Source organism: Equus caballus, chromosome 31 (genome assembly GCF_041296265.1).
Source record: "Equus caballus isolate H_3958 breed thoroughbred chromosome 31, TB-T2T, whole genome shotgun sequence".
In the NCBI taxonomy this organism is placed as follows: domain Eukaryota; kingdom Metazoa; phylum Chordata; class Mammalia; order Perissodactyla; family Equidae; genus Equus; species Equus caballus.
In genome coordinates, this window is record NC_091714.1 from 22,179,426 (window position 1) to 22,192,222 (window position 12,797).

The following is a 12,797-nucleotide window of genomic DNA, read 5'->3' on the forward strand; positions in this document are numbered from 1 at the left end:
CAACCCCATCACAAGGAATATATACTAGAAAAAGTCTTGGATGGGTGAACCTGAAGATAGTACAGGAATCTTCACAGAATATTGCTTGTAAACCTAGAAGCTGGAAAACAACTAAATAATCATCAACAACTGAATGAATGATTACTTTGTGACTTATACATACAACAAAATTTTATATTTCAGTGAAAAAGAATGAACTATCGCCTAGTGCATCAACCCAGATTCTTTGGCGTTGACTGAATGACGCGCCACGCAGGAGAACACTGTATGATCCCCATAACATAGACTGCAAAATGACAAAACCAAGAAATACATATGTATTGTTTAGGATTTATATGAAGGTGGTTAAACTACTACCACAAAAAAAGAAAGGGAATGATTAACACCAAAGTCAGGGTGGTGGCTCTTCCTTACAGAAGGGAGGGGAATGCACCTGAGGAGGAGCACGCAGGGGCCTGTTCAGGTACTAGTAACACCCTAGTAAGGTTCTTAACCTGGGAGGTAGGCATTAATTAAACAGGTGTGTTCTTTTTATTATCTAAATGGTACGTTTGTTTCATACATTCTTTGCCATACGTGATATATTCACAACTAAAAAGTAAAATAAAAAAATGCCCGAAGAATGTGGAAGACAAGACCTGAGATGGGGCTGGTGTTGAGAAGGAAGTGTCATCCACCGTTAACACTCATCCTAGAGGCTGCATCGGACCTACGGCCTTGTGTTTCTCTGTGGGGCGTCAGACACCATGTGGGGTGGCAAGTCAAGTCCACCGCTGCTGAACGGTGAGGAGAGAGAGCCGGAAGGAATGGCGATAAAGCAGTGGAAACCACTCACAACTAATGGTGAGGTAGAACAGGGAAGGCAGAGGCTGCTGGTCAAGGGCTGTGACTAGGATGAAATACACTCAACGGTCATAGCTGTGTTTCACACCAGTGTGAGAGGGCTCCCAGAGGAAGTCATGTTTTTCACACCCCATGACTAGTTACTGGAGACCTGGGCATGACGGGTGGGCAGCGCTGGGCGCACGCTGCTTCTGCGGGCCACACCAGACTTAATGAGATGACCTCAAGGCTGGGAGGGCTTGCCTCAGAATCCTCCATCTCCATCCACTGTGTCACTCGCTGCACTTGTGTACATGACTGTCTCCTCTGACCAGACCACAGGGCCCTCAAGGCAGGCACTCCTCCTCTTGCTAACCCAGGGAACGGCAGGGGCTGGACTCTACACAGGGAGCTGCAGGCGTGAGGGCAAGAAATCACATCAAGTAGTTTACAGGCAATTCTTGGTAACCCGTAAACTTGACATTTCCTTCAGGAACACGACATTGATTGACGGTGAGATTGATACAGGTACCTGAGTATCAGCCTTCTTCATCCCCTCATGGCTGCCCTCAACCTGAGTGCTCTCACCAGCCTTGGGGAAGCCGCCTCCTTTTGGGCACATTCTGAATCTCTATCTCCAATACGTGCTTGACACATAGTAGGTACTTTACAGAATGAAACTTCCTACTAAAAAGCATCATCACAGAGTGAAATTAAATACCTAGTTTTAGCATTAAGACTGGGTATGGTATGAGTTTATTAAATACCAAATTTTGCTTAGAGACAAAAATTAGAAATATTATTTGGGATATTAAGAAAATCCTACAGTGGAGAATTTGAAAACAAATGGTTGGCAAAACTTTTGGCTATGGAGTCATAGTACTCATAAAATAAGTCTTTCTCCATGATGGAGCCCTCTATATATTTCAGTTTTTCTGAGCCGTGAGCCATGGTATAGAGTAGGGGTTGGGAAACCACTGCCCGCAGGCCATATCCGGCCCACCATCCGGACTGTAAATAATGTTTTACTGGAACCTCCATCCATCCACTCACTGACCTACTGTCTACGGCTGCTTTCACGCTATAATGGCAGAGCTGAGCCATTGCAACAAAGACCGTGTGGCCCTCAAAGTCTAAAATATTTACTTTCTGGGGGTCGGCCCAGTGGCGCAGTGATTAAGTGTGCACGTTTCGCTTCGGCGGCCCAGAGTTCCTGGTTCAGATCCCGGGTGTGGACGTGGCATCACTTGGCAAGCCACGCTGTGGCAGGCGTCCCACATAGAAAGCAGAGGAAGATGGGCCCAGATGTGAGCTCAGGGTCAGCCTTCCTCAGCAAAACAGGAGGATTGGCAGCAGATGTTAGCTCTTCCTCAAAAATAAATAAATAAATAAAAATAAAATATTTACTCTCTGGCCGTTTATAGAAAAAGTGTGCCAGCCTTGATATAGATCAATATCTTCTCCACTGTTAATACATCCTTTTAAAATGATAACCTGTGCAAGTTATATTTTCTAAGAGTAAGGATAAATCACGGCTGTGGGAAAGCCTGCCCCACTCAGGTTTGAATGTAGTCAGGTTCCATGGTAACTAAGAACTAGTTTTTCCCGAGACTTAGTTGAAAGTCTAAATATATCACTCAAGCGGCATAAATAATCAAAGGCAGAAAATTGTGGGATATTTGATAATATCTAACCTTCAAGGATGACTAAGTGTGGGTAAGTGGGTTTTGGAGCTTTTAGAAAAGCAATAAAATCATAAATAAATAAAATCATAGCTAAGGCCACTGGGGTTCTTGCCTTGTCTGCAGGTGTCAGCCTGGCCCAGGGCTTGTCTGCCCGGCGATCATAGTCGGGAGAATCAGTGACTTCAACATACTCATTAAACCGCAGGATCCTTCGAGCTTGTAGCTCTGCCACGGTGGGTCTCAGGCTGAGCTGCAGGAGGAGAGAGAAAAAAGGACGAGTTCAGTAAACCATTTACAGCCTCACAGTGGCAAGTTTTCTATAGAGAACTTCAAAGTTATGGTTAAATAAGGTCACTTTCAGATATCCAAAAAAAAAAAAAAAGGCATCAGCATCTTGGGAGTTTCTAATGAGAACTAGAGAGCAGTGTGCCCTAATTTTTGAGACTATAAAAATCATCACTGTTAGTTAGGTCACAGTGGTTGGCAACCATCTGCATTATACTCTTTTCCCCAACTTGCCTGGCGCTGTGATAAAGGTGTCTGTCATCCCTGCCACAGGGAACATGGAGTGACACAGACACAATAGTAATCCAGATACAGGATAGCTGGTTTGGGGATTGGATTATCAAGACAAAAGCCTTGAAACTTTTAGAAACAAGAATAAAAATCTCTGTTCCTATTCTATTAACCCTGTCTATTCAGAAATGCACAAAGTTATGACAAAGAAATGGTGCAGGGAAGGGCGTGCCTATGGCAGTCTTCCGTGACAGACTAGGGGCCCGGGCCCCCATGTGATATTCACCCTTGGCCAGAAGAGCTGATGTGCAGGAATGAGGAGGTGGAGTCATTGGAGAGCTGACTTCAGTGGGGCCCTAACTGCTTAAATCAGCTGTAACCTTTAAGACACTTCTAATGACTTGGGTTCCAAACTGTGGTCTTGGTCAAATTCAAGCTGATAGTTATATTTAATCTCCCAGCGCTGTGTGGATCTGCTTTCCTCTCTTGGTCCTTTCTCAAGCCCAAGAATAAGACAGCCATGGTTCTGGTGGACTGAAGAAACCTGGCTCCCAGGTGGACATCACCTGCCCTCTGCTGCTGGGGTTCACGTTTTTGTGGGCTTTCTCAGTGGGGAGGTGCGTCAGACAGGCAGACCTGGGCCTCTGTTTTACGCATAGGGTCCACTGTCAGTATCTCTTCTCTCTTACATGTCCTCTGTATTCAGCCAGACGATCCACTGTCTAAGTGGTCCTCTTTGGAGGTGTTCCTTATTTGCATAGGCTCAATTTGGGCAAAAATTAAGCACTATCACACACACAAAAAGTATTTTTATGGTCAAAAACATCTCTTTTCCTGGGTCTTGGTTTCCCCTTGAGTAAAACCTGAGGCTGAACTAGGTCAATGCTCAAACATTCAAGGCCTTCAAGAACTCTTAGAAGGTCTGGGTCTACATCCTGAGCCCACTTGAGCTGGAATACGGCCGCTGCAGCTCCTCGTCTTCCTAAAGCCCTGGGGGACCATGGAAAAGGAAAGAATAATCTAAGAGGTTCTGTTATACTCTCAGTTGCTGTCCAGTCTGTACTGTCAGCTTCTTACTGCCTCTCCAGGACAAGTGGGTTAAGAAGGTAGAGAAACCCTTCCCTCTGGGGACTGCCCAAAAGGCAAGGGACCAATGGCCACACAGGTCAGAAATTCTCCATCCAGTCCTGCCTTTCAGGACTGTGCTAGTCATGGGGTAGCTATCAGTGTTACGGGCTGTCCTGCACCGACGGCAGGGAGCTCTGCATGGTGGAGGCAAGTGGGGTCAGCAGGGCAGGGCAGGCTCTGCTGCCTCCTGGAAGGCCCAACGGACTGAGAAAAGATCGTAAGCACGGCAGGGGGGAGCCTGGAGCAGTGAGGAGGGGCTGTTGCTGATCTGGAGCTGGTAACTTGACAGCCACTGAACGCTACAAGAGCCATAGCTAGAAATTCAATTTACAGAGTCTTTTTCAGCTAAATCATTATTTGATATGCAGAGACTTTGAGGAAAAAAAGGGATGAATTAAGGATCTTTTTCCCTAAAAAGCAAAAACAAAAACTATCAAAATACTGTCTCTATAACTTTTCCAAGGGAAGAGTTGGAATTCTACCTGCCTTAGAACGCCTTTGCTGCAGACTCCCCAGCCAGCCCAGATAAATGTGGGTCAGGTCACACCCCTCCCTGCCTGATCAGCACTGCTCATCCTGCCGTTTCCAGGTGTGAAAGGTATATCTGAAGAATTACTGAACAACGACTTATAATGGAACATAAACTCTTTCAGTGCTTAATTTTTCCAAAGACTATTACGGTTTTAACACTTACAGAAAAAAGCAAGGCCCTAGTATCAGATTTATATTTTCATAAATGGGTGGAAACAACTGTCTGAGTTTTGGAGGTGAGCCACCTGTCAATTTGGGGAGCACTGTGGCAGGCAGACTGGATGATCACGTTCACTTAATAAATTACTCATGCAGCCCAGATATGGAGCAGTGGCAAGTCTGCCATAGTAACAAAATATTGACTCAATATTTCCAAGACTACATGGAAAATGTGAGCATTTTTTAAAACCATACATTGAAATGGGTTATCCCTGAATGGAAGACTTTTTTGTAATTTTCTTTTCTTTTCCGCATTTAAAAAAATTTCCACAAAGATTATACGTTATTTTTATAATCATTAAATGCAGTTTAACACTTTCCACTGTTAACTTTTCAAAATTAACAGATCATTTATTATAAATATATTATAAATATTTATATTTATTATAAATATAAAACAACTCATATATATATATTTTAAGATTTTACTTTTCCTTTTCATCCCCAAAGCCCCCCAGTACATAGTTGTGTATTTTTAGCTATGGGTCCTTCTAGTCGTGGCACGTGGGATGCCGCTTCAGCATGGCTTGATGGACGGTGCCATGTCCACGCCCAGGACCCAAACCGGCAAAACCCTGGGCCACCAAAGCGGAGTGTGCAAACTTAACCACTTGGCCATGGGGTGACCCCAAAACAATTCATATTGAATGCATTACGCTGATTTTAAGATCTATGATTAGTTAGCAGATTAAAGGAACAATTATTCCTAAATATCAGATCTACATGTGGAGAGATGATTTGCATTTAAAAAATGAAATATATCTCAAAACACACACGCTCATTAACAGTCTCAGTTTCATCACCTTTCTGCTGAGTCTGCGTTTGAGTTCCATTTTTGCTTCTTGCTCCTCTTCCTCATTTTTTTCTGTTTATTAATGGGGAGAAAGGCATGAAGACTTAGTTACTATAAACGACTTTATAATCAGAAAAGTAGATCAGGTCACAATTACTTGACTCTAACAGATACTGACCATATACTCCATCAACACCTTTAAAAAGTTGTGAAAAGATTTTGCAGAAAGATCAATCATTAATTTACACATATATATTTTTTTCCTTATGGGACTGGTTTATTTACTAATTGTAAACCTTTTTGCTTCCTGACTTCGTGTTCTATTCTGAAAAATCCACAAGAGTGCCCAGACTCTGGTGAAAGCCTTGTACTGCTGCTCATCTTCTGGGCTTATAAGTGCCATCTATCAGAATTCAGATAAAAATTTACTTCTGGATCTGGCCTTCATGTGAAAATCTAAGACACATCAAAAGAATGAATTAGAACCATCTGATGAATATCTGAGTTGCTAATTTCCATTCAAATCCAACCAAAATACTTGATTTGTCTGCTTTGGTTTCCATAGCAGCAGAACGTAATCATTTCTTTGGACTTTCTTTTCACACCAGAATGTTCTGAATGGGGTTATGGTGTACTGCTGATGGAGATGATTTATTTTCTTGGGACTTTTGACTTTCCAAAGCCTTTTCTTTCTCTACTGCTTCACCAAGTACTACAATTTAATGGCCAACTTAAACAAATGCTGTCTAAGAGATGGGATTAAGGGGAAAATGTCCAGAATTTTAAAAGAAATAAACACGCTCCAGGTTTTAATGGTTGCTTATTTGATGGACTTCTCTCTGTTGTCTCCTGCAGCTCATCATTTGTTTGATAAGTGAGCAGTGATTTTACTCCTTGGGTACCAATGCTTATGAAAGATAATCTTTTAGAAAGCGCTGATATGAATTCTACTGAAGGAAAATCACACTGTATAAAGGCTAATCAAAAGGTTGAGAAACAAGAATCTCCTCTGTGAAAAGATAATTGTATTTATTTTTAAAATTCAAATAGACTTTTTACCACAAAGATTATTTTTATCATAAATAAAATATCAGCATTCAATATCTGCAGCATCTGTATTTGTTAGTCAAACATGCTAAATCTCTATTAATCTTCCTTACCTGGACAGGGAAAAGTTTCTACCTTCTTCTGAAATATTAATTTTAATTCACATGAAAGAGGATGACCAGCCTGGTTATTTGGACAAAGAGTGAACATAGACTAAAATCACTCTGCAAGATGAGAAACAACTAGTTAGGACGCTTTCTCTAAGTGCCTGCAAGTGTCCCACAAAATGAGGACAGAGATCTCTTCCTATGAAAATACTGTAGGTTTTTTCTAATTGCTTTGAAAAATTATATCTTTTGATATCCTTAAAATACATCCTTAGAGTCAAATGATTACGTTATATGAGCTGGATAAGGCATGTAGATTGTAAATTATACGTAATATGCAAACACCAAACCTATGGCCCATGGGATTCAAACTAGGGTTTTGCAAGGTCAGGCCTTTAATGATATGACTAATAAAAAGAAAAATACAATCCTTAAAACATTTTAGTCAATTCTTATATGGTGATTATGCTACCTTTTTTTGCTGGGGAAGATTTGCCCTGAGCTAATATCTGTGGCCAAACTTCCTCTTTTTGCTTGAGGAAGACTGTCCCTGAGCTAACATCTGGGCTAGTCTTCCTCTATTTTGTATGTGGGGTGCTGCCCCAGCATGGCCGCCGCCAAGTGGTGTTGGTCCACACCTGGGAAGCGAACCCAGGCTGCTGAAGCGGAGCGCTCCACACTTAACCACTAGGTCACCGGGCCAGGCCCCGTATGCTACATTTTTAAAGGTACTTTTTAAAGACAAAAAACTGGATATATAATATGATTCAATGCTAAGAAATGCTCCAATTTTCATGAAATACACAAAATGTTATTTCCTTGAAGGGAACTTTAGCTAATTTTGCCTTACTGAGCATAATGCACATTTAGGTGACCGCCAGCAACGTTTAAAAAAGGAAGAGCCAACTGCTGTTATGGGAGATAAATACACAGGATTTGGGGGGATGTTTTTTGAACATTGGGAACTAATTTCCTTACATTTCCCACATTTCACACTGTAAAGAAGTGCGAGGAAGAGGGTGAGGGGTGGAGGGAAGCCAGGGAGACTGTTCTGAATCTTATTAAATAGTCACCATAAAATCTTACAGAGAGCCAAGATGAAACCTTAAGCTTAGTTTTGCAAAATTTACGGAGTCTTTGAATGTTTCCTTCTTTTTTCTGACTTATTAGAGGGCTAATTATAAAGTAGGGTGTAAACCTTCTGGTGGCTTTAAACAGACTGGAGGAATAGTCATGAAGGAAGTGACAAATCCCGCCCTCAGGAACTCTCATGGGAGCAGAGGGGTGGATATTTCAGAGCAGCCACAGGAAGCATGTGCCATAAACACACAAACAACACACATGAGGTTTAACAGCGGTGGGCACTACAGGAAAACTACCCGGCTGGCAAGCGTTGCCCAGAGCATTCTGTGGATGAGCTAAAAGGATAAGAAAAAAATGCACCAAAATACCCAGCAGCTGGAGTATTATATTCTTGGATCATCAATTCAAATAAAGTGGGTTAAAACAAAGCCAAACATTTTTTGTGGGTTTACTTCTCATCTTGCTATTTTACCTTTTTCTATATGGGTGTTTTTGACAAATGAAAATACATTTAAACCTACTTTGAAATGCACTGAAAGAAAAAAAAAGATGGATCAATGAAAGAATAGATATGTGATAAAGCAAAATGTGATAAAGATGTTAAGGGCACAATATAAATGGTAGATAGACGGGGGTTTGGGGTAAAATTCTTCCAACTTTTCAGTACGGTTAAAAAATTTCATAATCAAGTGTTGGGGGAAAATATATGCAGAACTCAATAGCTTAATACATTTTTCTCTTAGAGAAGATATAGTTGGAATTACACTCACAGCTAAATAGTAGGAGACGATCCGTATCTTTTATTTCTGCCCTGAAAAAGTTGCTTCATATCCATCACTTTTCCTGAGAAGCAAAAGTTGATCTTTCAAGCACCACAACTTGCTTTCTATTTTAACACTTTTAAGGAACTGGTTCTAAAATGTACAACTAAATATAACATATATATTTTAAAACCCTAAATGCACTAAAATAGGAAAGTAACTAAGGTGTGACCCTGGGAATGATACTAAGAAATAAAATTTTCCTTTGGTCTCCAATTAAAGCTATCAGCACTGACTGCCACCTGACTCCTGTTTATTAAACCAGTGACAGGCTTGGATTTGAGAATTGCTGAAGGTTTCATGCTGTGAATTAGTTCCCTAATCTGTCAAGAAGGGATGACCTAGTTAAAATAAGTGTCCTTAAAAACCACACCATGTCACACAGAGACTTCTCTTCAAATAGACAATCCTATTGCTTTTGAGCAAAAGCTGGAAATGAAACAAGCCAACAAGAGCAATCTAAGTGGAAGAATCCAGAGGCCATCAGGGGCTGAATACAGCGTCGTAAGCTATGCCGTTCAGTTCCCTGGGACTGCTCAGCAGAACATTCTGGATGACCTCCACCAGTTCTCTTTTCTGCTCCCCTTGGCTGTACAATATTATATCAGGAGATCATAAGCCAGTTATCAGCCTCTCCAGACTGGAAACATGTCTTTTGTTTCCAGAATAAGCATGCTTGGACAAACTAAGAAGTAAGAAAGCGCTGAAGTCAAATCTGAAGTTGACTTTGGTGTCTCACTCTTTCCCGAATCTCCAGGAAAATGGGGTATAAAAGCCAACACAACACTTAAGACCAGCGTGTGATAAATTTCTAGATCTGTGAAACAGTTCCTCAAAAAACCAAACACCAGCGTGGTTTGGCACTGTTTGTCGCACAGGAGCAGGGAAGAATTATCCAGAATTCGCTCTTCGTTTTTTTCTAGCTACTGCATCAGGCAGCCAATAAGAAATAACCTCTGTGTTTTAGGAGCTTATGGTCTGCATTTAAGCTTACCTAAAATTTTAACTCAACGACTATTTTCCAGGATCCTATTATCAAAAGCCATGAGAATTTTGGGTTTTGTTTTGTTGTCAAAATTAGATGTTGCTTTCATCTTTCCTCAGAAAGCTAAAACGCAGTTTTTTTCTTTTCTAGCCGTGACTTTTTCCCTCTCCAAACTGGCTCTAGTGCACACTTATGGTCACTTGAGTCCTTTCTTGGGTTCTATTCCAGTTATACTCACAAACAGCCAGAAAAAAACATTCCAAGGAAAAAAAATCCCATAGACTGGCAGTTCCTCTCGCTGCTCAGTCTTCTTTGTTGGGTTGTCTTAGTAATAGCAACTGTAGTATAAATATGCTATTAAAATCTTTCTTTCCTTCAGGAAAGAAAACAACTCACATTGGAGACTGGGACCATCCCGACAGGCCAACTCGACCCTATAAGCCTTGTTGAAAAAGATTTCCCGCACACCAGCGGCTCATTACTATTGTAGCACTGTCTGGAGTCCTGCCCAGCCCTGCTCTTTGATATTTCATAGAATAAAAAGCTCTCTGGAAACTGGGTTAGTAATATGTAAAACCGCAGTTAGGCTCAATTTAAAAATATCCATTCCTTAACTCTCTGTGGTTAGTAACTACATTATACACTACAGCACAATGAGCTGCCGTTCTATTTGTTTTTTTAGCTTTAACATGTAAACTACAACAAACTCAAATACTACCGGACTGGTGAGTAAAAAGTAAAGTGAGAGAAAACAGAGGGGAGAATGGGAAAATAAAATAGGAAAATGAATGGAGAACTCCTTCAGTGCTGAGAAATTATAAATAACTCAAGAAGGAAACAGAGTTATCATAACAAAGGAAAACGAATTGGGTTGAAAAATCCATAATGGTTTTAAATTGAGTCATCTGTTAAACCTGGCAACGAACTATTATTCATAATATAGGAATGTTTGATTTATTTCCTGGTGGATTCTTTGTCCTTTTCTTTGACATTTATTTGCAAGCAGACTAGAGCATTTTCTTCTATTTAATATTTGGGTGAAAAGATATATGGAATATATGTCATCTTTCTCAAAAACAACTGTTACAGCCATGACTCTGGTCTGGAGGATATTAGGCTTAGAGCCATGAAATGAAATACAAACTTCAAGAAATTATTTTTTTAAATTATATAAGTAATTATATAAAAATGTGATATAAACGGGTCATTTCAATTATTTGTGAATAAATATATTAAGGTTTCCTATTGATAAATGGGCTGTCTCTAGAGGGAGCCTTTTAATGGGTACAGAAGGAATCACTGTATCGTACAGAATACTCACGTTTTAGGATATTTCTCTGCTCTAATTCCTCTGTTGTGGGCCTCTGGCTAAGTCTCCTATGATGACAGAAAGGATACACTGCAGATTACAAACAAGGCCCCCTTACTGGGAGATACAAAAGAAAACAAAAACAAAAGCTCTATTTTTTCCTGTTTTGAGAAACAAAAATCCATTACTAAACCTACAAAATAAAAATCTCCTTTCTGTTAGTTTGGAGACTAGAGACTGTGGCTAAGAAAACTCACAACTCCCCACTCTCCATTCTCCCCTCTCTTCCCTTTGGAAACAGAACCCTCTGAACTCTAGCTGTAGCCCCTGCGTGGACTTCTTGCCCCTAGCAGCAAGGGGTGGCTATAGGACTGAGTTCTTGAAATAGGATATGAGCAGCAGTGGTGTTTGTAACTTCTGCTTTTTACCCTCAAAATGACTGGGTGTGTGTTCCCTTCTCTTTTTCCTTCTTCCACAGATTAGAACTTAAGCAGGGTTGTGTGAGCCAACTTGGACCATGTAGATGAGAATATCTATGGGGATGGAAGAACAAGACAGAAGGCACTTGGGTGCCCGGCTGACTGCAAGGAGCAGAGCTCCCCACCACACTGGACCGCTGCTACCTCAGGACTGTTAAATGAACATGAAATAAACAAGCAAAAGTGCGTTGTTTGGACCACTGTACCTTTTGGTTCCTGTTAGAGCAGCTTAGCCTCTGCCCTAATTAATATACAGATAGATCATTAGGATCTAAAAGAGGCTGCTGCTGAAGAGTTCATACCAACTCAGGAGATGCTTAATCTACACTGCACAGTTTTAAGTGAAACACTGTTTTCATGGCCTCAAACGGATTTACAATATATATAAAATTGTCTGGAGACATATAGCCCTTCCCATCTGCTTTCAAGAAAAGTCGGGCTCACTTGTGATCAGCAGCAAACTATTTGTATGAAAGAGCTGAATGTCCTAATAACTCCTTACAACTTTGTTCTTGGTTTTGTTTACACTATCAGTTTGTTGTTAATCACAGACAAAAATTTCCTCTGGATGTAGGTTGAATTTGTGCAAATTAAACTAATATACATGAAAGGTAATCGTAATATAATTCTATTATATTATAACTATCAATTCTAAATGCCTATAGCTGTGACAGAAATAGTACGAAGGAGTGAAATCAATGATATTTTGAATATCTTATTAAAAATTTTAATGTTTAACCTTCATTAGAGCTACCTTGAAATTAACTTAAATAATTGAGCCTGTAAAAGAACCCACTGAACATCTACACTGGCCAGATTTTGTGCCATCCACGGACCCACATATCCTGTACTACATATCTGTGCCAAAGCATCCCCAGAGACATCATCCTTCTTCTGCTTATGGAGTTTCCTCCTTCTGGAATGCCCTTCTCTCCTCCATCTACTGAAATCTTACAAACGATATAACAGTACCTTGAAAGTTTGATCTGTCCTGCAAGTGAGAATTAAAGGTTCCTGGTTCTTTGCCCCATACAGCAGTTATACACTGATTATACATCTACTAAGGCACTTTGTCACACAAATAATGATAAAGATAAGATAATTATCATAGCTCTCATTAGTTCCTACTTTTAAAGTCCCAGGCACTGTGCTAGGTGCTTAACTTACATTATCTTGAATCCTCAAAAGAATTCAGCAAGGTGGCAGCCAGTCCCCATTTTACAAATGAGGAAATGAGAGATGAATTCATTTGCTTCAGATGAAATACCAGTG

At 40.5% G+C, this 12,797-nt stretch overlaps 1 protein-coding gene across 6 annotated transcripts in view; it reads right to left on the reverse strand.

Moving 5' to 3' along the window:
- The window catches only part of PHACTR2 (phosphatase and actin regulator 2), a 249,424-nt gene that overhangs the window by 25,449 nt on the left and 211,178 nt on the right, over positions 1 to 12,797 (reverse strand). For all 6 annotated transcript variants that reach the window (XM_023632914.2, XM_023632917.2, XM_070256254.1 and 3 more), the window contains 3 exons: positions 11,059 to 11,114; positions 5,705 to 5,766; positions 2,620 to 2,757 (listed from right to left, as the gene is read on the reverse strand). In XM_023632914.2, coding sequence (XP_023488682.2) covers positions 2,620 to 2,757; positions 5,705 to 5,766; positions 11,059 to 11,114 — 256 coding nt within the window. The remainder of the gene's footprint in view (positions 1 to 2,619; positions 2,758 to 5,704; positions 5,767 to 11,058; positions 11,115 to 12,797) is intronic.